Source organism: Octopus sinensis, linkage group LG6 (assembly GCF_006345805.1).
Source record: "Octopus sinensis linkage group LG6, ASM634580v1, whole genome shotgun sequence".
Taxonomy (NCBI): domain Eukaryota; kingdom Metazoa; phylum Mollusca; class Cephalopoda; order Octopoda; family Octopodidae; genus Octopus; species Octopus sinensis.
Genome location: NC_043002.1, coordinates 23,647,216 through 23,673,130, shown reverse-complemented (window position 1 = coordinate 23,673,130; position 25,915 = coordinate 23,647,216). Strand labels below are relative to the sequence as shown.

Below are 25,915 nucleotides of genomic sequence, written 5' to 3'. Positions count from 1 at the left end.
AACCACTCCGTGAGTGTAGTGGGTGTTTTTTACGTGCCAGACGAGGCTGGCAAACGGCCACGATCGGATGGTGCTTTTTATGTGCCATCGTAAATATATATCTGTGTCTTCTTGATATTACAGGATAGTTGTAAATGAGTATCACCACCATCATGTAAGCAGTATCCTTCATTCTAATCTTCTGTAAAAACATTTTTGGGCATGGGGAAATATTATCTTACTTGGAAATAGGTAAGGGTTAGCAACAGGGAGGGTAATCTAGCTATAGAAAACCTGCCTCAACAAATTGTCTGATCCATACACGAATGGGAAAGTGAATATTAAAATGATGATTTTCATAATTAAAATGATATAATTTCTAATATTAGAAAGTGAAACAAAGCTAATGTTTTCATTATTAAGTACACATTATTAGGAAAAGCATATAGCTGTAGAAACCCTGCCTAAGCAGACATTAGAGCTCAACACAGTTCTCTGGTTCGTTGAATACCATCAAAACGGTATTCAATGTCAGCAATGAATATGGATATTAAATGATCATATTCTCTGCAATGTGATACAAATGAATCTGAGGATCCAGTCTTTGATTAACTAACAATATTACCAAATTTAAAAGCAAGGTGGTGGGAGAAGTGTTAGCATCTACTGTAAGTTTAGGCAGTTAAGCAATCTTTCAATTTAGGTACATAAAATGGCTGCCTTACATGAGTGAAAGTGCATTACATGAAGGCTGTGCTCATGATCACTGAATCAGATGGGAAGGAGGAAGATATCCTCAAACTTGAAACCTAGCCCACGTGTTTTGCAGCAGGATGGACTCCACTAAAAGCAAAAGATGCCAGGTGTGTATAAATATATATATATATACACACACACACACAAATATATGAGACTATATGACACAATAGGAGGCATATATGCTATCATTTTGAAGTGGAAATTACTGAAATAAATTGATAGAATTAAAAATTAAGCCTCAACTAAAATGAAATTATTTTTGGATCATGAATTATTTAATTATAAATGTTAACAGGTGGCAAGTTGCCTGAACACACGTGTAAAGGTAACAGATCACTCACTGCTAAAATTTAGATTTCCAAGAACTTGCACCAAATGGGCCCTAATCACAGTAACAGGCACAGTTAATGTAGAATGACAGCGTTTCCTTGGAAATAGGGGATTTGAAAGTTGTCCGGAGATATTTTCGCTCTATGAATTTGGGACTGAAGTTGTTGGGTTTGTTGGAGGAATTCATAGGAGTAGCATAGCTGCTCGAAAGGCAGACAACTCGGCTTGTACAGTTACTCCCGTTACTGTCAAAGCATAATTCATAAACAGATCTCATCATCGCTTAACGTCCGCCTTCCATGCTGGCATGGGTTGGACTGTCTGACAGGAGCTAGCCTGCCTAGGAGACTGCACCAAACTTCTGTGTCTGTTTTGGCACGGTTTTGTTTAATAATTTACTATTTCGTTATACTTGGGGATGGTCACATCATAAATCTTGGAAAACAAACACATAAACGTAATAATTATTATTTGGACAAGATTTAGCTTTTCCAGACGAATATGAAAAAATAAAATAAAGTAACTCATCGAATATGTAGACAAAAACCTCCGGTACAAGACGGAAGGGACCACATAGAAAAGACATGCTGTAAACTGTGAGTATCTAAGAAAAATTCCAACGCATAATTGTTTATAAAACGGTCAGTGAGTTAGTTTAATTAGTCTTTGTAATCACTAGCTCCCCCAATGATTCATAAATTATTATTTATATTACCCGTGTGAAATCCCCGCAAAAATTCTAAGGTTGCTGAATAAAACAGCAAACAATTCATTCGTTTTCTACACAGTTGTTAACTGGGAGTTTTTTTGTTTTTATTTTATATTAACCGAAGTTTGCTTTCCAACCCACATGGTTCCGAGTTCAGTCCCATTGCGTGGCACCTTGAGCAAGTATCTCCTACGATATCCTCGGGTTCACCAAAATCGTGTGTGAATTTGGTCGACGAATACTGAAAAAGCCCATCGTATGTGTCTCGCCGCCGCTTTACAACCGGTCTGGGTTTGTTTACGTGCCCGTAACTGTAGCGGTTCGGCATAAGTGTCTGATAGAACAAGTACTAGGCCTTCATAATTCAAAAAAGTACTGAGATCGATCTGTTCGACTAAAACCCATCAAGGCGGCACCCCAGCATGGCCGCAGTTCAATGACTGAAAAGAAAAGTGATATGTGAATTGGATGAAAGTAGCATGTTGCTTGTGTGGTCACCACCGTTTTTACTGGGTGATGCTATTTCCGTACACCTTCGACAACTTTAGCCAAAACAATAAACATTTCTAGCCAAGAATTCAAAAGTAATTAGAATCGGTTTCTACGTCACAGGGTTTAAACACACATAATGAACTGCATTCTCTCACAAAATGAAGTTTTAATTACTTTATAACAAATTAACGGCAAAACTGACGTGGTAATGAGTGTCTATCATAGCAAATTACAGCCTTTTTGTCGTGACTTAATTAGAGTTGACTTTGGGTTAAACAATAGCCGCTATTCCTGGGTTGATGGATATGCTAGAAATACCAGCCAAATCCAACAGGCGGATGTAAAGAATACGTACACCACCCGTTTTCGGCGTAACAAAAACCCTAACCCTAAACACGGGGTGTACGTATTCTTTACTTTCGCCATCCAACTCACCCCTATCGTTTAAGAGAAATTGGCAAATTTGGATACTGTAGTTCAGAGTATCCAATAACTGAAAAAGAAAAACGGAGTGGTTTCGGTTTCATGTCGTACCTAGAATTAAAAACAAGAAAGAACACCAATAGCAAGAATTTTTGTTATTTTACATAAGACATTTGTTCTGAAATTTATATAAAGGATTACTGGGATACAATTGTAACATCCCTGACAATTTCCAATACTAATTAATAGCAACAGATTTATAAATTAACAGCATTAAGGTTTCGGCGGTCAGGTGGGGTGGTTGTAAAAGAGGGGCAAAAGAGCGAGAATCATGACTAGAACACTAATCATGACGAAAGCATTGCATAGTCAATCCAATTCCTCCGGTCGTACCGGATGCAATAAGGGTATCACAGATTTTTTGTCTTTGTCTCTCGATAAAGCTTTCCGCATATCAAACGCATCCTCGTCGTCCAGTCCAGAGTAATATTCCAGTACACGTCTATAGACTGTATAACCCAATTTGTTGTACATGTCGACGGCAACTTTATTCGATACTCGCACAAACAAGTCGACGAAGAAACACTTCTTACGTTCGGAAATCTCCTCCAGTGTGTGCATAAGTTTGGCAGCAAGTCCGAGACGTCTGTGTTCGGGCGAAACGGACAGAGCTGTAACGTGTCCGTGCCAGTTCTCGGCTCTGCCTTCGGCTTTACCCATGATGTAACCCATGATTTCGCCCGAGGGTGATTCGGCAACCTGAAAATACTCGGGCCATTGTGCTAAATACTGCATATAGAAGGCCAGGCCATATGTTTCGGTAAGTGGATCTAAATTGACGTTGTTGAACTTGAATAAATCCGAACAAGTAAACGGACGAATGGTAGTCATTATATTCTTATAATAATTAATTAAACCAAAGAAATGCGTTGATGATAAATGAAAGAGGGAAAATAACAAAGTAAAGAAAAACACCGCCGAACAAGACAAAAATCTACAAGTTCTGAGACATTTGCCGGAAGTTAAGGTTTTATTTAACTTCAGACAGTAAAACAGCGGCTTCCTGTTAAAGTTGCGACTTAATTGTTAGGTTTGAAACTTTTTAAGGGATGATGTCTACACTATGTTCACCATAACCAGCCTATCCTTACAGGGTACTACTAACGAACAGTGGTCCCGGTGCGCGCACTCGCGCTAGCTAGTTGTAAGTAGTCGATCCTACGACTTTTTAACCCTAACTTTTGTTTATAAAAATAATTTTGTTTTCTTAGTTTAAAAAATTATTTACTTTGTGTTTTATTTACTTTGTTCGAAAAATAATTAATTTGTGTAAAAAAAAAAAATTATCTACATTGTTTTAAAAAATAATTTATTTACAATTGCAGCGTGGAAGGTGTTTGTAAGCCATTTAAGAAACACAAATTAAACTTAAATGTTGAAGTGAATCGAACGGCTTTTGTGTGCTTCTTAAATAGCTTACAAACACCTTCCACGTTGCAATTGTTTTCCTTTCAGCACACGATCTGAGATCAAATCACTTGCTATGCAAGTACAACTCCGTAATAATTTATATACTTAGTTTAAAAAATTATTTACTTTGTTCGAAAAATATTTGATTTGTGTAAAAAAAATTATATACATTGTTTAAAAAAATAATTTATTTACTTAGTTTAAAAAATTATTTAATTTGTGTAAAAGAATTAGGATCTTTTCCTTTTGATGGACAGAATTTTCTAGTTAACTAAACAATTTGAAACTTAGTATACTGGTAGAATGTGTCAAAAGAAAACATTATTGTAAACAAAATTGAAATTTGTAAGTTTAACGTAGTTTAATTCTTCGAATTTTAACCAATGAAATGCCAGCATTTGAGCTCAATTCATTTTCTGCGTCTAAAAACTCAGACACACGTGTTATTCATCCTTCTCTCTTCTGTCTGTCTTCTGCATGTGCTAGAAATAACAGCCATATCTCTTAACAGGAGTTCAGCATAAACCTACATTTCAGATATCTCTGGGCACTGGACAAGAGCATGAGAGACAGTTTCCCTATCCCACCCACATCTTGAACAGGTTGGAGAGTGAGTCTTTCCATGTCTTGCGAGTTTATCCCAAACGGGCAAGGCGCCCTTGTAACATTGCCCGGTCAAGGACTTTTGGAAATTGTCCGACGTTCCCAACCCGAATGTACGGTGGAACAGGCTGTCAAGTTGAATATACCTGAGATGTAGAGTCGCTCCCAGGTCATCGTCACATTCAGACTCTACCAATCTACTATATAAAAAAACGTGTAGAACCCCCACAGCTGGTGTTGCCCAAGCACCGGAATAGCAAGAGGGCCTTATGACACTCCATATGCCACTTACTTGACCTCCGTCTATGAGAACACCAGGTTTCCTGTTTGCAAAAACTTTTGAACTCGGGGAACATTTGTCTGGCTAGCAGAGACCACACACATTCACCATCCAGGAGAATCCCGAGATGCTTCAACCTCAACACATGCCTGCGCATCATTAACCAAGGCATCCCTAAACAACAGATAGAGCATTTCACAAGTGGCGACTTGCCCTTGCACAAGACGTGAAAGAGCATCTTGCTCACAAATCTGGATAGGACACAACGGTCAGGCAGTCAGTAACGATCGATGCGATAAACACATTGGCCACCTCCGCCCTCCCATTCAAGGATAGCCACCAGGTCTTGAGTATCACACCCACCCTGCTTGAAACCTCCGTCCAGATCTTCTCTATCTGGAACCTAGTCCAAATCAGACTCCCAGCAATTCAACTAGTCCCTCCGTCCAGTGCTCAACAACGCTGTCTGAAGGCATCAATTTGCCAACCCAGGTGCCGAGCTGCAAGCCGACCGACTTTTCCAGGTTGATCTTTGCTCCTGCTGCCGTCTTGTAAATCTCAATAGCATTATCCACTTCATGTAGGCATGCTGCTGTGGTAACGCTAATAGTGATACCATCTGTATAAGGCAAAACAAACTCCTCTAAACCTGGTTCTCTTGGGATGTCACTCAACTTCCACAGTAGGAGCTCAAGAAGAATGGGAAAGTTTTTCATGTTTTAAGCATACACTTTTCGAGAGAAAGGTGTGAGAGGAAACAACATGGGGAGAGAGATTGAGAAGTAAAGGGGCCAGATTAATGGTCCACATGTTAGAATGATATATATGCATAAATTAATTGTAAAGATTCACCACTTGTGAGGTAAGTGCCCTATGAACTAAGCCACACCACTTCACATGTGAAGCAAGGAAAACAAAGAAAAGAGAGAAAGGTAGAAATGATTCCTCTATATACATCATCATCATCATCCTTGTTGTTTAACGTCTGCTTTAAATGCTGGGGTAGGTTGGACGGCTTGATTGAAGTCTGGCAGATCAGGAGGCTGCATCAGGTTCCAAACTGATCTGGTAATGTTTCTACATTTGGATGCCCTTCCTAACATCAACTACTCTGAGAGTTTACTGTGTGTTTTTTACGTGACACTGGCTTGCGGTCAGTCAGTCAGCACTGGCATCAACCACACTCGAATGCTGCTTATTATGTGCCACTGGCACAAGATCCAGTCAGGCAGTAAACCTTTCCATGCCTCAATGGATTCTGACCAGTGGAAACATGGACATTAAATGAATGACAGTGTCGATGTAATATTTTGCAATGTTGAAGGCAGCAAGCTGGCAGAAACATTAGCATATCGGGCGAAATGCTTAGCAGTATTTCGTCTGTCTTTATATTCTGAGTTCAGGTTCTGCCAAGGTTGATTTCTGTTTTATCCTTTCGAGGTCGATAAATTGAGTACCATTTATATACTGGGGTCGATCTAATTGTCTGGCCCCTCCCCATAAATTTTGGGCCTTGGGCCTAGAGAAGAAAAGAATATTTGCAATGTTGAATTGCTAAGTCATTTAACTATCCTCTTTATCTCACTGACTCTTTTTTTCTATTTCAGAATATCACATCCTGTTGACATAAAAGAAATTACTTCATTCAGATGTGCCTTTGATTGTTTTATCAACTTTTATTGACTAAAGAAAGACGATATATTTATAAGGAGCATTCATCAATACATCTACCTTTTTACTATAAATAAAATCTATGACAAAATATGGCAAAATATTTCTTCTGGACAATGGAATTAACAGCAACAATTTGAAGTCCTTGCTATCTGGAATATAGAGGAGATGATTGCTTTACAGGTTAATTATGCTTGGATAACTTTACAAAGGCATAGACAATTGTCACCTCATGATTTAGATATTAAGCAAAATCTCAGAGGAAAGAAACGGCATTAAATTATTCCCTAAAAATAGTGATACAACTGAACACAAACATTCTCATAGAAATAAAATACACACTATCATTGTGATATGTATGACAAGTTATCCTCTCATGATGAATCATTTAACTAAAGCAAACAACCCTGATACAGGTGAGAAAACATATCACTCTAATACCTGTAGTAAATCATTCTCTAAAAGTGGTGTCTTCACTACACATACGGGAAAGAAAGCATATCATTGTGATATCTGTGGTGAATCATACTCTTGTAATAGTCAGTTGACTATTCATAAACGTGTTCATACAGGTGAGAAGCCATATCATTGTGATATCTGTGGTACATCATTCTCTATTAGTTGTCACGTAATTCAACACAAACGTACACATACAGGAGAGAAGCCCTATCATTGTGATATTTGTGGTAAATCATTCTGTCAAAGTGGTCAGTTGACTATACACAAACGTACACATACAGGAGAGAAGCCCTATCATTGTGATATTTGTTGTAAATCATTCTCTCAAAGTGGTCATTTGACTAGACACAAACGTAACCATACAGGAGAGAAGCCATACCATTGCGATGTCTGTCGTAAATCATTCTCTGGAGATAGTGATGTGACTAGACACATCCGTACACATACGGGAGAGAAGCCCTATCAGTGTGATATCTGTGGTAAATCATTCTCTCAAACTGGTAGCTTAACAAACCACAAACGCACCCATACAGGAGAGAGGCCATACCATTGCGATATCTGTGGTAAATCATGCTTTAGAAGTCGTGACTTGATTAGACACAAACTTACACATACAGGATAAAAGCCATACCATTGTGATTATTGTGGTAAATCATTCTCTCAAACTGGTAACTTGACTACACACAAACTTACGCATACAGGAGAGAAGCCATACCATTGTGATATCTCTGGTAAATTATTCTCTCAAACTGGTAACTTGACTACACACAAACTTACGCATACAGGAGAGAAGCCATATTATTGTGATATCTGTGGTAAATCATTCTCTCAATGTGGTCATTTGACTAAACACAAACTTAAACATACAGGAGAGAAACCATATCGTTGTTATATTTGTGGTGAATCATTCACTGAAAGTAGCCATTTGCCTAGTCACATACGTATTCATACTGGAGAGAAGTTATACCATTTTGATATTCTGCAGTAAATTTTTCTCTCAACTTAACTGGAAACAAACGTGCACTTACAGGAGAGAAGCCATACCATTGCGATATCTGTTGTAAATCATTCTCTCAACGTAGTAACTTAACTGACCATGAACGTACACATACAGGTGAGAAGCCATACCATTGTGATATCTGTGGTAAATCATTCTCTATGAGTGTTGCCTTAACTAAACACAAGCGTACACATATGGGAGAGAAGCCCTATTGTTGTGATATTTGTGGTAAATCATACTCTTCAAGTAGTCACTTGACTTGTAACAAACGTGTTTATACTGGAGAAAGACCATATCATTGTGACATCTGTGGTAAATCATTCCCTCAAAAAGGTAACTTAAGTAGACATTTGAGTATTCATTCACAAGTGTAACCATACAACATCAAAATTTATTACATGCCTACAATTATGAATATTTTGTCTGCTAAAAGACAGGGTTTATTCCTCTTCAAGCTTGGCATTATCAACTTCAATTCCATTACTGTTACTATGAAATTCATGAATTACAACTTCAATATCATTTATATATCTAAATATATCAACACAGTGATGACTTTGATTGCCGATGAGGAATTTGTTATAAGAGAATAAAGGAATGGGAATAAGGAATAAAAGTTTTAAGTGACATTCATTTTGCCTTTATTGTGTTTTCATTATCATCATCATCATCATCATCTTTTAACCTTAGTGGTCCTACCCTGTTTAAATAGTAAAACATCAATATAGAGCCTATATACCCATAGTTTACACTGACATATGTACTGTAAATCCTCTAGCAATGTTTATTCAGATGCATTTTGTGATGTTGCATGTGAAAATACCTTAAGCTAAGCCTGAAAGCAATGAAATCATAAACGAATCACCCATAACTTATAGTAAGCAACATTTATTAAAATAAAAGTATTCAGACACACAGAATAACATGTAACAAAAACAATTTGCAAACCTATTTACTAACATATTCGCGCTCCCGACCTGACTTTGATATGCAAATGGATTGTGTATGCATGGAATGAACTTGATCCCCAGATTATTGTGAAAAGTTCTATCAAATGTTGTATATCGTCTGCACTGGATGGTACTGAGGATGACGTTGTATGGAAAGATGAAATAAATGAAAGTGAATCTTCTGATTTTGACTATGAATCTAATGATGACGGAGATTTACATTACAATGATGCTATGTTTACGGAGGAACAAATGGAACAGTTATTTGATGCTGAAAGTGACGTTGAATTTGAAAGATTTGAATAAATGTTTTTGCTTTTGCTTTTGCAACTGATAGTGATAAATATGTAAAGGCTATTTATTTTTCCCTGACTGTTATTTCTTTATTTTATGCAAACAAAATGCACAAAAAAGCTACACATTTGCATTATGTTATATATATACAATAATAAAGGACGTTACTGTATACATTTTTACAAACCAAGGACTTTATATAGACCTCCTTGACTCAAGTTAGAGAAGGGGTACGTATTATACACACGGTTTAGGTTTTCCAGCGGTACAGCCCCCTAAAAATCCCCTGCATATTATACTCAAGGTCAGACTATACTCGAGGATTTATGGTACTTACTAAAGCAAAAAGGGATTTATCATTCTGGTTATGAATATATCCACAAGCAACTGTCATTGCTGATCCCCAACAGAAGGACCAGCGATCCATATTGAGAGTACCTTGGTAGATAAAGTAGTTAAGGGTATGAAGACAGGGAAAGCCCTTGGCCCATCAAGAATCACTGCAGAGATGCTCACAATATTTGGTGGTGTTGGCTATAGCCTAGTCACCCGTATAGTGAACCAGGTGATACATGAAGGTGTCAAACCCAATGACTGGTGTAGCAGCCCCATAGTCAACTGCTACAAGGGTAAAAGTGACGAATTAGATACAAATAATTACAGGGGTATCAAGTTATTGGATCAGGTAATGGAAGTAATGGAGAGGGTCATAGCCCAACTGATTAGGGACAGATTCAGTCAAGATGCAGTTGAGCTTGTGCCAGGGAAAAGCACCACGTGCTATATTTCTGCTAAGACAGCTGCAGAAGAAATAGCAAGCCAAAGATAAACCTCTGTACCTGGCTTTCGTTGACATGGAGAAAGCCTTTGACAGGTCCATCGATCCCTTATTTGGTGGTCAATGAGAAAACTAGGAATAGATGAATGGTTTGCGAGGGCTGTACAAACCATGTACAGCGATGCTGTCAGTAAGGGGAGGGTTGGCAACGAGTACAGTGAAGAATTGAGTAGGGATAGGGGTCCACAACGGATCAGTCCTCAGCCATCCTCTTATTCCTCCAGGCAATAACAAAGGAATTCAAGACAATATGCCCCTGGGGCTTTTGTATGCTGATGACCTTGCTCTAATTGCTGAGTGACTATCAGACCTAGAGGAGAAGTTTCAGGTGTGGAAGCAAGGATTAGAATAGAAGGGCCTTTGAGTCAACCCAGCAAAAAAAAACAAGTCTTCATAAGTAGCAAGGCAGACAAACCACAAATCCTGCTCAATTTGTAGAAAAAGCATCGGTAGAAACTCCATAAGATGGATCTGGTGTAAGCTTTGGACAAATAAGAGATGCAGCAATATCAAAAGAAGGCTAACTGGGAAGATAATTTTTGTGAATGGCAAATGCTTAGGAGCAATAAACACTGAAAATGTGCAGAGAACAGCTTTCACACATTCCAGGGGGAAAACTACAAGTAGTTAATAGCTTCTGTTACCTAGGTGACCGAGTCAGTAGCGGTGCCAGATGCTCTGAAAGTATGACTGCTAGAATAAGAATAGCCTGGGCAAAGTTCAGAGAGCACCTGCCTCTGCTGGTAACAAAGGGCCTCTCGCTCAGAGTAAAAGGTAGACTGTATGATGCATATGTGTGAACAGCCATGCTACATTGCAGTGAAACATGGGCCGTGACTGCTGAGACATGTATAGGCTTGCAAGCAATGAAGCCACTATGCTCTGCTGCATGTGTAATGTTAGTGTGCCTTCATAACAGAGTGTAAGCGTCCTGAGAGAAAAGTTGGGCTTAAGAAGCATCAGATGTGGTGTGCCAGAGAAATATTTGTGCTTATATGGTAATGTGTTGCGAATGGATGAGGACAGCTGTGTGAAAAAGCTCATGGTTGCAGGTCAACTTAAGAACACAGAATGCTTGTGTCACAATTCTTCCTTTCCTGAGACTGCGACAGGAAACCATCACTTTATTGCGCTGCTACCATATAAGAGTCTCTGAGAAATTTAGAAATGCAGTATTTCTAATCTCATATGAATTAAAATAATCAGAAAATGGAGAAAACTTTTGATAACAATCAAAGAAATTGGACCACAATCGGTAGATTAGTTTTTAGTACAAAACAGGACATAACATTTCTTATGGCCATTTCTGCTTCTAATATTAGCATGTGCGAAAGAATTCCGAAAATAATATTCGTCATTTTCATAGCCCAATCCATCTAGTACACGGAGCTTCATCAGAGTGAATACATATGTGTACAAAAAAAAAAAACAGGGCAAGAGGAAATAGGAAAAACTAGGCCTCGAGAAGAGGCCAAAAGGCTGAATATATTAAAAATCATACCATTTTCCAGTGTGAAGCTTTGAAGTTGATAGGAAAATGAGTGAACAAGCAATGGCCTAGGGAAATATTTATGCGTCATTTCCATGTAAAGGGGAAACCAGTGTTAGAAGAGTATATATATATATATAACACAGGGATTTAGTTTATAGGTGATGTACACGACTAAGTACGCTAGGTAAGTGATATAATGGATTACTAGGGCTCCAAAGTTATATCCAAGACTCTAGGGCCAATATAAAGATCCTCACCCGGGAACCAAAAAAAAATGAAAATTAACCAGCCTGCAGGGTGTTAATGAGTATATGGAAAACGAATATTCTATCATCAGAGACAAATAGGGAAAATGCGATGGGTAGAGATGAATGAAATGACGACAGGAGCAAAGGAATGAGATGAAGAAAGAGAAGAAAGTTTGGATCTTTTCGGTTTGACCGGCAGTTTTTAACATAATTTCTAATTAACTAAAAAATTTTAAACTTCATATACTGATAGAATGTGTTTATAAAACATCTTTTTCTCTTGGCTTTATTGAGAAAATTCTATGGTTTGTAAGATATTTGTTGGTTTTTTTTCTGCAATTTCAACCAATCAATGACGTCTATTGAGGTAAAAGACATTCTGTGCCGTATGAATATGTCCCTCGTTTAAGAAACAGATTGGGTTTATTTACATTTGTGAAGAAGAAAAAAAGATACTCTTCTCCCAGCCCTAACTCTAAAACAGATTGAAATGCAATAGATCGATATTAGGGTCATAATTATGGGTGACAATTTCATATGACACCGCTAGAAAAAACTGCCAGTCAAACCGAAAAGATACGAAAGTCTTTTGTTCATTGCGTTTCATTTAATTGGAGAGATGCGAGTCTGGAGAAGCTCCGAGTAGAATATATGAGTACACTTCGCTAAAATAATCTGGTGGAAATTGGAAATAACTTGAAGGGAAGATATTTACAGAATGAGACAAAAACCAAAACGGGAATGGAGCCAAACAGTTACTAGAATCATCTATTGAAGAATTGAAGAAATACAATCGCATCAAGGGAAATAACTGCTACATCACTTAAACGAAGTCCAATTAAATTCTTAATTAAGGTGATCGCTGACTCGCTGTTTATATCTTAACGTGGTAAGTTGACAAAGATTTTCTTAAGGCTGTAATGGTGATAATAGTATTACTAATAGCAATGTAAATAATAGAATTATGTGAACCAGTTACAGTAATTATTTTTTGAAGCGAAAACATTCGGAAAATATATTTCCTTGTCTTAAATAATAACTTGCAAAATGAAATGTTGGTCGGCTGTTTATGAAAACCGATGACCGACAGTTACATGTGATTGGTTGATTAAACGAGAGTAAAACAGCGTAATCAATTAGTAAAATGAGAGGAAACCGATTGAAGAATACCACATTCGTATATGTTGTCCTGTTCTTTAGGAGTCACTGATAAAACGGTAAGTTGACAAAGATTTTCTAAATAACAGTAATGATGATTGTGGCTTCCAATTTTGGCCCAGGGCCAGCGCTGTTTCATTCAGGCGGGAAATGAGTATTTCTCGAAAAGGATAAAAGACGAATTCGGCCTCGGTCTTATTTGAGCTTGCCGCCGAGTGAATAAAATAATGACGGAAGCACATGTCCTCGACTTTGTGGGAAGGGATTAAGTCGATCCCATCGACCTCAATGCGAGCCCTGAAGGATGAAAAGTCGACCTCATCGGAATTTGTACACGTAACATAAAGACGGGCGAAATACCAATTTTTTTATTACCCACAGGGGCAAAACAACCGTACTATTTAAAAAGAGTGGTCCCAGTGCGCGCACTCGCGCTTCTGCGCTAGATAGTCGTGACTAGTCGATCCTACAATGACTAACCTAGCGAAGTAAATAAAACACAAAATAAATAATTTTTTTAAAACAAAGTAAATAAAACACGAAAACAAAGTAAGGATCGACTAGCTAATGCGGATGCACGAGTGCGCGCACCGGGACCGCTCTTCTTAAATAGTACCTTACATAAATATGAATATAAAAATTATATAAAATATATAAGAATCGAATGAAATACACAATACAAATATGACACAAATGTAAAGGTGATTAGGCCACGTTCCGACTCCATAAGTCCCGATCTATCGCTAGTACTTCCTTCATCTCTTGTTTTTCTTCTATAATATTTGCAATGTTGAAGGCAGCAAGCTGGCAGAAACATTAGCATATCGGGTGAAATGCTTAGCAGTATTTCGTCTGTCTTTATATTCTGATTTCAGGTTCTGCCAAGGTTGATTTCTGTTTTATCCTTTCGAGGTCGATAAATTGAGTACCATTTATATACTGGGGTCGATCTAATTGTCTGGCCCCTCCCCATAAATTTTGGGCCGTGGGCCTAGAGAAGAACAGAATATTTGCAATGTTGAATTGCTAAGTCATTTAACTATCCTCTTTATCTCACTGACTCTTTTTTACTATTTCAGAATATCACATCCTGTTGACATAAAAGAAATTACTTCATTCAGATGTGCCTTTGATAGTTTTATCAACTTTTATTGACTAAAGAAAGACGATATATTTATAAGGAGCATTCATCAATACATCTACCTTTTTACTATAAAGAAAATCTACGACAAAATATGGCAAAATATTTCTTCTGGACGATGGAATTAACAGCAACAATTTGAAGTCCTTGCTATCTGGAATATAGAGGAGATGATTGTTTTATAGGTTAATTAAGCTTGGATAACTTTACAAAGGCGTAGACAATTGTCACCTCATGATTTAGATATTAAGCAAAATCTCAGAGGAAAGAAACGGCATTAAATTATTCCCTAAAAATAGTGACAAAACTGAACACAAACATTCTCATAGAAATGAAATACACACTATCATTGTGATATGTATGACAAATTATCCTCTCATAATGAATCATTTAACTAAAGGAAACAACCCTGATACAGGTGAGAAACCATATCACTCTAATACCTGCAGTAAATCATTCTGTCAGAGTGGTGTATTGACTAGACACAAACGTACACATAGAGGGGAGAAGCCCTATCATTGTGATATCTGTGGTAAATCATTCTCTCAAACTGGTAACTTGACTACACACAAACTAACGCATACAGGAGAGAAGCCATACCATTGTGATATCTGTGGTAAATCATTCTCTCAAATTGGTAACTTGACTACACACAAACTTACGCATACAGGAGAGAAGCCATACCATTGTGATATCTGTGGTAAATCATTCTCTCAAACTAGTAACTTGACTACACACAAACTTACGCATACAGGAGAGAAGCCATACCATTGTGATATCTGTGATAAATCATTCTCTCAAATTGGTAACTTGACTACACACAAACTTACGCATACAGGAGAGAAGCCATACCATTGTGATATCTGTGGTAAATCATTCTCTCAAACTGGTAACTTGACTATACACAAACTTACGCATACAGGAGAGAAGCCATACCATTGTGATATCTGTGGTAAATCATTCTCTCAAAGTGGTAACTTGACTACACACAAACCTACGTATACAGGAGAGAAGCCATACCATTGCGATATCTGTGGTAAATCATTCACTCAAACTGGTAACTTGACTACACACAAACTTACGCATACAGGGGAAAAGCCATACCATTGTGATATCTGTGGTAAATCATTCACTCAAACTGGTAACTTGACTACACACATACTTACGCATACAGGAGAGAAGCCATACCATTGTGATATCTGTGGTAAATCATTCACTCAAACTGGTAACTTGACTACTCACAAACGTAAACATACAGGAGAGAAGCCATACCATTGCGATATCTGTGGTAAATCATTCTCTCAAACTGGTAACTTGACTACACACAAACTTACGCATACAGGAGAGAAGCCATAACATTGGGATATCTGTGGTAAATCATTTACTCAAACTTGTAACTTGACTACTCACAAACGTAAACATACAGGAGAGAAGCCATACCATTGCGATATCTGTGGTAAATCATTTACTCAAACTGGTAACTTGACTACACACAAACTTACGCATACAGGAGATAAGCCATACCATTGTGATATCTGTGGTAAATCATTTACTCAAACTGGTAACTTGACTACACAAACTTACGCATACAGGAGATAAGCCATACCATTGTGATATCTGTGGTAAATCATTTACTCAAACTGGTAACTTGACTACACAAACTTACGCATACAGGAGATAAGCCATACCATTGTGATATCTGTGGTAAATCATTTACTCAAACTGGTAACTTGACTACACAAACTTACGCATACAGGAGATAAGCCATACCATTGTGATATCTGTGGTAAATCATTCACTCAAACTGGTAACTTGACTACACACAAACTTACGCATACAGGAGAGAAGCCGTATCATTGTGATATCTCTGGTAAATCATTCTCTCAATGTGGTCATTTGACTAAACACAAACTTAAACATACAGGAGAGAAACCATATCGTTGTCATATTTGTTGTGAATCATTCACTGAAAGTAGCCATTTGCCTAGTCACATACGTATTCATACTGGAGAGAAGTTATACCATTTTGATATTCTGCAGTAAACTATTCTCAAAGGAGTGACTTAACTAGAAACAAACGTACATCTACAGGAAAGAAGCCATTGAGCACCATTGTGATATCTGTTGTAAATCATTCTCTGACAAAGGTACGTTGATAAAACACAAACTTACACATATAGCAGAGAATCTATATCATTGTGATATTTGCGGCAAATTCTTCCTTCAGAGTGGTGTCATGACTAAACACAAACGTGTACATACAGAAGAGAAGCCATATCATTCTGACATTTGTGATAAATCATTCACTCAAAGTTGTACCTAAACTAGAGACGAACATACAAATACAGGCAAGAAGCCATACCACTGTGATATCTGTAGTAAATCGTAGTCTTGTAATAGTCAGTTCACTACTCATAAACGTACACATACAGGCAAGAAGCCATACCACTGTGATATCTCTGGTAAATCATTCTCTTTTTGTAGCGACTTAAATAAACACAAACGTACACAGACAGAAGAGAAGCCGTATCATTGTGATATCTGTGGTAAATCATACTTTAGAAATAGTCAGTTGACTATTCACAAACGTGTTCATACAGGAGAGAGGCCATTTCATTGCGATATCTGTGGTAAATCATTCCCTCAAAAATGTTGATGAAGTAGACATTTGAGTATTCATACACAAGTGTAAAAATATCAATATCAAAATTTATTACAACATATCAACAATTATGAGTTTTTTGTCTTCTACAAGACAAGGTTTATTCCTCTTCAAGCTTGATGTGTTCAACTTCAATTTTATAAATATCAACTTCAGTATCATGGATATATCTAAATATATCAACACAATGAGAACTTTGATTTTTGATGAGGATTGTGCTGGATTTTGAGGAATTTGTTAGGAGAGAATAAAAGAATGAGAATAATGAATAAAAGATTTAAGGGAAATTGATTTGGTCTTTGTTGTGTTTTCCTCATGGTTGACTTTGTGTTTCATCCTTTCGAGGTCAATAAATTGAGCACCGTTTATATACTGGGGTCGATCTAATTGTCTGGCCCCTCCCCATAAATTTTGGGCCGTGGGCCTAGAGAAGAACAGAATATTTGCAATGTTGAATTGCTAAGTCATTTAACTATCCTCTTTATCTCACTGACTCTTTTTTACTATTTCAGAATATCACATCCTGTTGACATAAAAGAAATTACTTCATTCAGATGTGCCTTTGATATTTTTATCAACTTTTATTGACTAAAGAAAGACGATATATTTATAAGGAGCATTCATCAATACATCTACCTTTTTACTATAAAGAAAATCTACGACAAAATATGGCAAAATATTTCTTCTGGACGATGGAATTAACAGCAACAATTTGAAGTCCTTGCTATCTGGAATATAGAGGAGATGATTGCTTTACAGGTTAATTAAGCTTGGATAACTTTACAAAGGCGTAGACAATTGTCACCTCATGATTTAGATATTAAGCAAAATCTCAGAGGAAAGAAACGGCATTAAATTATTCCCTAAAAATAGTGACAAAACTGAACACAAACATTCTCATAGAAATGAAATACACACTATCATTGTGATATGTATGACAAATTATCCTCTCATAATGAATCATTTAACTAAAACAAACACATCTGATATAGGTGAGAAACCATATTACTCTAATACCTGTAGTAAAACATTCTCTAAAAGTGGTGTCTTCACTACACACAAACAGACACATAGAGGAGAGAAAGCATATCATTGTGATATCTGTGGTGAATCATACTCTTATAATAGTCAGTTGACTATTCATAAACGTGTTCATACAGGTGAGAAGCCATATCATTGTGATATCTGTGGTAAATCATTCTCTCAAAGTGGTGCCATGACTATACACAAACGTACACATACAGGTGAGAAGCCCTATCATTGTGATATCTGTGGTAAATCATTCTCTATGAGTGTTGCCTTAACTAAACATAAGCGTACACATACAGGAGAGAAGCCCTATTGTTGTGATATTTGTGGTAAATCATTCTCTCGGAGTGGTCACTTGACTAAACACAAACTTACACATACAGGAGAGAAGCCATATCATTGTGACATTTGTGGTAAATCATTCTCTCAGAGTTTTACCTTGACAAGACACAAAATTACACATACAGGCGAGAAGCCATATCATTGTGATATTTGTGATAAATCATACTCTTCAAGTAGTCACTTGACTTGTCACAAACGTGTTCATACTGGAGAAAGACCATATCATTGTAATATCTGTGGGAAATCTTTCTCTAAAAGTGGTGACTTGACTAGACACAGAATTACACATACAGGAGAGAAGCCATATCATTGTAATATTTGTGGTAAATCATTCTCTCAAAGTAGTGACTTAACTAAACACAAACGTGTTCATACAGGAGAAAAGCCATACCACTGTGATATCTGTGGTAAATCATACTCTTATAATAGTCAGTTGACTATTCACAAACGTTTTCATACAGGAGAAAAGCCATATCATTGTGACATCTGTGATAAATCATTCTCTCGAAGTTGTAACTTGCATGAACACGAACGTACACATACAGGAGAGAAGCCATACCACTGTGATATCTGCGGTAAATCATACTCTGGAAATAGTCAGTTGACTATTCACAAACGCATTCATACAGGAGATAAGCCATATCATTGTGACATCTGTGGTAAATCATTCCCTCAAAAAGGTAACTTAAGTAGACATTTGAGTATTCATTCACAAGTGTAACCGTATCAATATCAAAACTTATTACATGCCAATAATTATGAATATTTTGTTCAAGCTTGACATTATCAACTTCAATTCCATTACTGTTACTATGAAATTCATGAATCACAACTTCAATATCATTTATATATCTAAATATATCAACACAGTGATGACTTTGATTGCCAATGAGGATTTTGCTAGATTTTTGAGGAATTTGTGATAAGAGAATAAAGGAATGGGAATAAGGAATAAAAGTTTTAAGTGACATTCATTTTGTCTTTGTTGTGTTTTCATTATCATCATCATCATCCTTTAACCTTAGTGGTCCTACCTCGTTTAAATAGTAAAACATCAATATAGAGCCAATATACCCATAGTTTACACTGACATATATGTACCATAAATCCTGAAACATAATCAGCATTTTCCCCCAAAATTTAAAGGTCAAAATCACTAGTGCGTACTATATACGAGGTTAAAAATTAAATTATTTTCTAAGCAATGTCCGAGTCTCTATTTGCTGTCCGGCAATGTTTATTCAGACGCATTTTGTGATGTCGGGCACGAAAATACCTTAACCCTTTCGTTACTATATTTCTGACCAAGATACACCCCTTATATCTTTCAATTAATTTCTCACGTAATCATAAATTTAGTCTGGTTTCATTAAACAACTATAACGTTTTTATTTATCAATATATTAACGTGAATTTTGGAAGATAATTTAATGAAATGTTCTCAACCAATTCTATACTATAATTTTTGTCACAAAGTGACTCTAATTGCAGGTAGATACAGGTAAATTCAACAAAATATAAAATTATTAAAATTTTGTTCAAACATCGCTATAGAAAATGGGTTATTAGCTAATATTCAATTGGGTATACAACAAAATTTTACGATAGAATTTGTTATTCTGGGTGATACCCATAATAATATTTATGACAAAATAGTCTTAATTTCATTTAAGGTTATGGGAAACCACTTTCTTTCGTTTTGTTTACATTTAGCGTAACGGTTCGTTTCCGCCGTAATGATTTCAAATAGGCTCATTCAAAAAAGTAAAAAGAAATAGTCTAAGGCTTTACTCTTCTGGGAAAGTCTGTGGCTTGGTCCAGTTTCTTCAGAAAAATCACCGAAAGAAACAGTTTTTAAATTTTCACTCCATTCAGGTGCCAATTCATTTTCTTTATCGCTGTCGGAGCTCTCGGATTCACTGTTTTCACTTTCGGAAAATGAAACATCAGATTCATTATCAAATACCACATGCTGTTTTTTTTCAGTCATAGATTTAGATTTATGAAGGTCTTCAGTAGAAAATCCTTCGAATTCTGACTTGCTGCTTGATATAATGAAATTCGTATCCATTTTTTGTCAGAATTACAAATTTTGAAAACACAATAGGAACAAATTTCGGGAAAAAATCTCCCAAAATTCACGGAATTAAAATTACACTTCGATTTTTGTACAAAACTGTAGTTGAACTCTTTACGAAGTATAATGCGTGTTTTCACGAATGTACTAAAGAGATTTGCTCTGATATTCTCATTTAAATATGGTAAATTCGGGCGGTTTTGGGCGGCTTGGTCACATTAACCAAAATTTTTTTCGGGCAGTTTGGTAACGAAAGGGTTAAGCTAAGCCGGATCTTTTCCTTTTGAACGGCAGTTGTCGACACAATTTCTAGTTAACTAAACACTTTAAAACTTCGTATATTGGTAGAATGTGTCAAAATAAAACATGTACCCTCATATCCCACTCTAGACCGATGTAAGCATATTATTGTTTTGTTTTTGTTGTTTTTGGCCCTTCAAAACCATGGGAGAAGCCTTTTCGGTAAAAAAAAAAGAAAGAAAATATTCAAAAAATATCGTTAATATTTTTATTGGGCGACGAAATTCATCGATTTCAGAGATATGGCTGTTATTTCTAGCACATGCAGAAGACAGAAGAGAATGATGAATAACACGTGTGTGTGTGCTGTTTACGTTCAACAGGATATTGTCTGAGTTTTTAGACGCAGCAAATGATTTTAGCTCAAATGCTAGCATTTCATTGGTTAAAATTCGAAGAATTAATCTACGTTTAACTTACAAATTACAATAATGTTTTCTTTTGACACAATCAACCAGTATACGAAGTTTCAAATTGCTTAGTTAACTAGAAAATTCCGTCCATCAAAAGGAAAAGATCCCTTGGCTTTCTTGAGAAAATTGTAATTTGTTTGTTTAACGTAGTTTAATTTCTCGAATTTTAACCAATGAATCGCCTCTAGTGAGCTAAAATCATTTGCTGCGTCTAAAACTGAGACAACATCCTGTCACTGTTGTTTACGTTCGGAAAGCGTGTGTATAAATTATAGAATTATTAAATAGACACAGGGACAGGGATTTGAGAACAATGTTTTACAAGGACTCTAGTTCATTACTGACTCTATATTTTATCAATACCAGAGGGATTAAAAGCAAAATTTACATCTGCGGTATTTGATCTCAAATCGTAAAGAATCGGAACAAATACCGATCTGCTAATCCAGGAAATGGCATAGTTGCTTTAACTGGAGAGAGAAAAAGTAGTAACAACTACTTTAACATTAGTTTGGAAGAAATATTTCAAAAATTTCGCCAGAAACAAGAAAAACAAAAGCGGAACAAGTTTTCGTATTTGATCTGAGCACATTTTTGTTGCCCTTATATTACTCGTCCCAAGTCGCCTCAGATCGATTCCTACCGTCACTTTTTGCTCCAACACCAGTGTAGATTGAAACATAATAAAAAAAAAATTAAATATCAGTTAAGGGAAATAACTCAAATGGACCAACGGAATGTATTTGAATGAAGCAAATTGTTTCCACCCCGGAAGAAGGCAACAGCGGTAGGCAACGTGGTGCGATGGCGCTTTCTACGAAACATTCTGATAACGACGACCAATATTTACTGGTGGCTAAATTGGACAATGTCCGCAATATGTCCAATCTTCTCAAGGCCGTCAACTTCAAAGATGTAAGTTTATTTCAATGTTGTAAATGAGCACCTGGGATTGCTGAACTATAGTTTGGCGACGAGTTAGAATAATTCATAAGTAGTCAACAAACGAAAACAATCACCCGAATGCACAAAGGAGTCTCTATAAGGCTCACTCTGCTAGAAGTGGCAGCCAAATTATCATAATATAATTATTGACTATTATACCGTCAACAAAAATAAAATGGGACAAACACAGCATAACGAGGGAGCCTCTACGTTATAACTCGCCTGCTAGAAATTGCAGCTGAATCCGGCACCGACTGTCTTAAAATGTGAAGTACACATCGAGTAACGGTGGTTAGGACGCATATTGCCCTGATTAAAAGACCTGGTCGTTTAGGTTTGAATGTCTGTGAAAACACATCTGCTTTATCACGGTTGATATAGGTTTAAATAATTTATTGAGCTTTAATTGAGAAAAAAACTTTTACTGATATAGAAGACAGACTAAAACGGACTGCAATTTTCTACTGATAAATAGTAATATAAAATATTAAAAAAAAAATTTTATAGTAAATTTTCCTTCAATTCTTAATTCTTTCGAAGTGAATTAGTCATGTGTAGTTATATGTCGTGTTGAGTTAGAGATTTTGTGAATTAGTGTTATATATTAACACCAAAAAAGTCAAAAACTTTGAATAACACCTACAAAATATATCTCAAACATGCGACGGAGTAACTCCGCATCCAACTTAATATAGTGAAAATGCGGGAAAATTTTCTACTCTGCTTAATGTAAATGAATTTCCTCTAAAATATTTTTTTAATTCACTGTTACGAAAAATACATTTCTTACGTTTAACGTTAAAAGATTCTTAAACGGATTCTAACTCCAAAAAGTTATTTCAGTATACTAGAATATCCCGCCAAAATGTTATTTACAACGTTTCCATAGAAATTTGCCAAAATGTAAACACAGGTGTAACAAGCCTGGATGATTGGAGAATTTCAGGATCCTGAATAGAAGAAAAAGTACTTGGATGAGTAATAAAAGTAAAGGGAAAACACGGGACGATAAAAGCCTATGTGTATCTATATCTCCAAAGGTGAATTTGGGACTAAATTACCCTCGGGAATACAACTAACTGTACGCTGAGGTGCAGCCGTATAAACTTAGGTAACTGATTATTTATGTCAGCGATACATTATAAGTTTCACTTCAAGCCCTATAGTTAGTTATTTTGTTCGAGGGTTCGTTTGACATTCTTGTATTTTTCTGAAGAGAACATGTATGTGTGCTGCATGTTATATGTATTTGTATATGTTGTGTGTGTGTGTGTGTGTATTGCTAGCATATTTAGTTCGTTTTAGACAAAAACAGCCAAGGCCACTCTGGAACATATATGCATGCAACATTTTTAACTTTTAACATAATGTTTTGACAAGTTTTCCAACATGTACAGATGAACTACCTGTCTTTCTACTAACAATCTCATACAGTGTATTATGAACCGGCGGGAATAAATATAAATAACTAGCCAGAATGGCATGGAACACATTCAATTTATTATGGGACGGCTCATTAAGGAAACTAAATAACCACTATCAAATAAGAGACTCAAGACGTAATAAGGCTTATAATAAATATTTGTTATAATGATTCGTAATAAACTGTGCGACCCGTTTTTAAACGTGTCTAACACGAATTCAGTTGGAAGAAATAGGCTGCAGGTTGTCGCAAACCAGGGTTCCGCCAGTACAGTCCAGGGGTTCCGCAAGAAGTTACAAAACTGCTAAATCGGCAGTAATTTTTAATTCTCCTGTGCAGATATGTGTGCATAAGACTATTAAATTATTGCACAGGGGTTCCTCGAGCCAGTGGAATGTTTCCCTGGGGTTCCGCTCCAGCTAAAAGTTTGAAAAGCACTGGTCTAGAGGGGAACCATGCCTAATATAAGCACTCGCCCTTGTTCTATTTCCCTTATTTCATTATTATTAGTCAATTAGTTAAACATTTAACTAATCAATTATTTGATTAGTAGTTCGGTCAATCAATCAGCTAGGTTTTTCAAGGTCTTTTCATTGCATTTTCAACCTCATCTCTACTCCAGATCTGCTGAACTGTAGAGTACATAACTAAATGCTTTGTGCGATCCTTGGATTGGTATATCTTTTTGTGATACATTTCCACCACCACCATCTCTCTCTTTTCTCTCTCTCTCTCTCCATCTATCTTTCTCTAAGTCTCCTATCCTTTTTCCAACTAGGGTATCCTTATATCACTTCAACAAGATATCTATTTCTATCCCACTATTCTTTTAACCTCTCATTAACTATCACAATGCTACTCCTCTCCACTCGAGGGGACTTTGTCTTGTCTTGCAAGTTACTTGGGCACCTCACTGGTGCTGGTACCACGAAAAAGCATCTGTACACTCTGTAAAGTGGTTGGCATTAGGAAGGGTATGCAGCCAGAGAAACCATGCTGAAGTAGACAACAGAACTTGGCACAACTCTCCAGCTCGCCAGCTTTCATCAAACCATCAACTTGCGCCAACATATTGAACAGACATTAAATTATGACAATGATCCAAAGGTTGACTTTGTCAAGATTTTAACTTAAAGCACCAAGTTTCATAACAAATACTGTGAAGCATTTTATCCAACTCTAATGACTCTGCCAATTTGCTTCCTAATGGTTGATACAGTTTGATATGTGGCATCATTGGGTAATGCATCGTTGGTGCACCTTGGGACTGGAGTAAAACCAATAACTTAATTGCTCTAGATGGAAATATAAATGGTGAAAATAAGAATCTGATGAACTGCACTAGTGGAGATGGACAAGTAATTGGAAAGAAACAGATATTTAATAATTGTTTATTTTGTTTTATTTGTTGTTTGGCCTGAAGGAAAAGGCAGTGCTCCTGATATTTTGGACTAATGAAACTGATTCTATTGAGGTTCTACTTGAACATGTGTAAGTCAATTACTGATAGAAATATATTGGCAAAGACGGAATTCTGAAGGATTTACACTCTGGAGTGTGTGTGTGAGAGAGAGGTAGTATTAGTATTTAAGAAATTAGAAAAGAAGGAATGTTATAAGGTTTATATGTCCATTCTTTTTCCTTGAGACATTGTTTTACAGCTAGATAGCCTTACCTGTTTCTCAACGGAGATATCTACTTGTCTTCAAAGGCAGAAAGCCAGTGGACAATTTGTTGATAGGTGAAATGACAATATTGTAGTAACTCCTGGTTTTCAGAAAAGTGTAAATGTAAACAAATATACAAACACTCATACACACACACAATGAGCTCCCACACAGTTATCCTCTATCAAATCCACCCACAAAGTCTTATTCACTCCTGGACTACAGAAGAACCATAGCCATGGTACTACGCAGTGGGACTGAACCCTAAACATTGTAGTGCGGAAACGCACAACCATGTCTCTTCTACCCTTTTAACACATTTACTGAAGTATCACTGGATTTGAACCAATGCATAATATAGTTCTGAAATGGTGTGTCCTTCAACAGGAATCTGGGTGCATCATATTAATTTATTTTAAACATATTTTAAGGCTTTCAAAAATCCATATTAATGGCTTGGTCCTTTTGAAAACTGTTATTCACAATTTTGTTAAAGTGGTTGGAGTTAGATAGGGCATCCAACCATAGAAACCAAGCCAAATTAGACTGAAACTGGTGCAGCTTTCCTGCTTGCCAGCTCTGGTCAAACCGTCCAACCCATGCCAGCATGGAAAACAGTCATTAAGGGATGATGATGATGATTAATAGAATAAGGCATAAAATATATTTTAAAGTTTTTACTTTAAAAATGTAATATTTAACTCTGTACATATAGGTGCAGACGAGACTATGTGGCAAGGTGCTTATTTCCCAACCATCTA

The 25,915-nt window shown here is 36.5% G+C and overlaps 3 protein-coding genes across 14 annotated transcripts in view; 2 read left to right on the top strand and 1 right to left on the bottom strand.

The window, feature by feature from the left end:
* Positions 1-2,829: 2,829 nt before the first annotated feature.
* On the bottom strand, positions 2,830-3,712 carry LOC115213421 (N-alpha-acetyltransferase 20). The gene has a single exon (XM_029782386.2). The coding sequence runs from the start codon at positions 3,581-3,583 to the stop codon at positions 3,062-3,064; it is 522 nt and encodes a 173-aa protein (XP_029638246.1). The 5' UTR covers positions 3,584-3,712; the 3' UTR covers positions 2,830-3,061.
* Positions 3,713-6,769: 3,057 nt separating this feature from the next.
* On the top strand, positions 6,770-19,303 carry LOC115213173 (zinc finger protein 239-like). Of its 11 annotated transcripts, none has more exons than XM_036503721.1 (3): positions 6,770-7,132; positions 14,235-14,714; positions 18,035-19,303. In XM_036503721.1, the coding sequence occupies exons 2-3, from the start codon at positions 14,657-14,659 to the stop codon at positions 19,048-19,050; spliced, it is 1,074 nt and encodes a 357-aa protein (XP_036359614.1). In that variant the 5' UTR covers positions 6,770-7,132; positions 14,235-14,656; the 3' UTR covers positions 19,051-19,303. The 11 variants fall into 11 exon arrangements, with proteins under 11 accessions (XP_036359614.1, XP_036359610.1, XP_036359620.1 ...); XM_036503717.1 differs by having other exon boundaries at positions 6,770-7,318; XM_036503723.1 differs by lacking the exon at positions 6,770-7,132 and adding an exon at positions 8,275-8,289.
* Positions 19,304-21,378: 2,075 nt separating this feature from the next.
* LOC115213126 (cell cycle checkpoint protein RAD1) overlaps positions 21,379-25,915 on the top strand; it is a 22,445-nt gene continuing 17,908 nt past the window's right edge. Inside the window, exon 1 of one of the 2 annotated variants that reach the window (XM_029782057.2) lies at positions 21,379-22,034. In XM_029782057.2, the coding sequence (XP_029637917.1) occupies positions 21,867-22,034 (168 nt within the window). In that variant the 5' untranslated portion in view covers positions 21,379-21,866. The remainder of the gene's footprint in view (positions 22,035-25,915) is intronic. The other variant, XM_029782056.2, reaches the window with a different exon arrangement.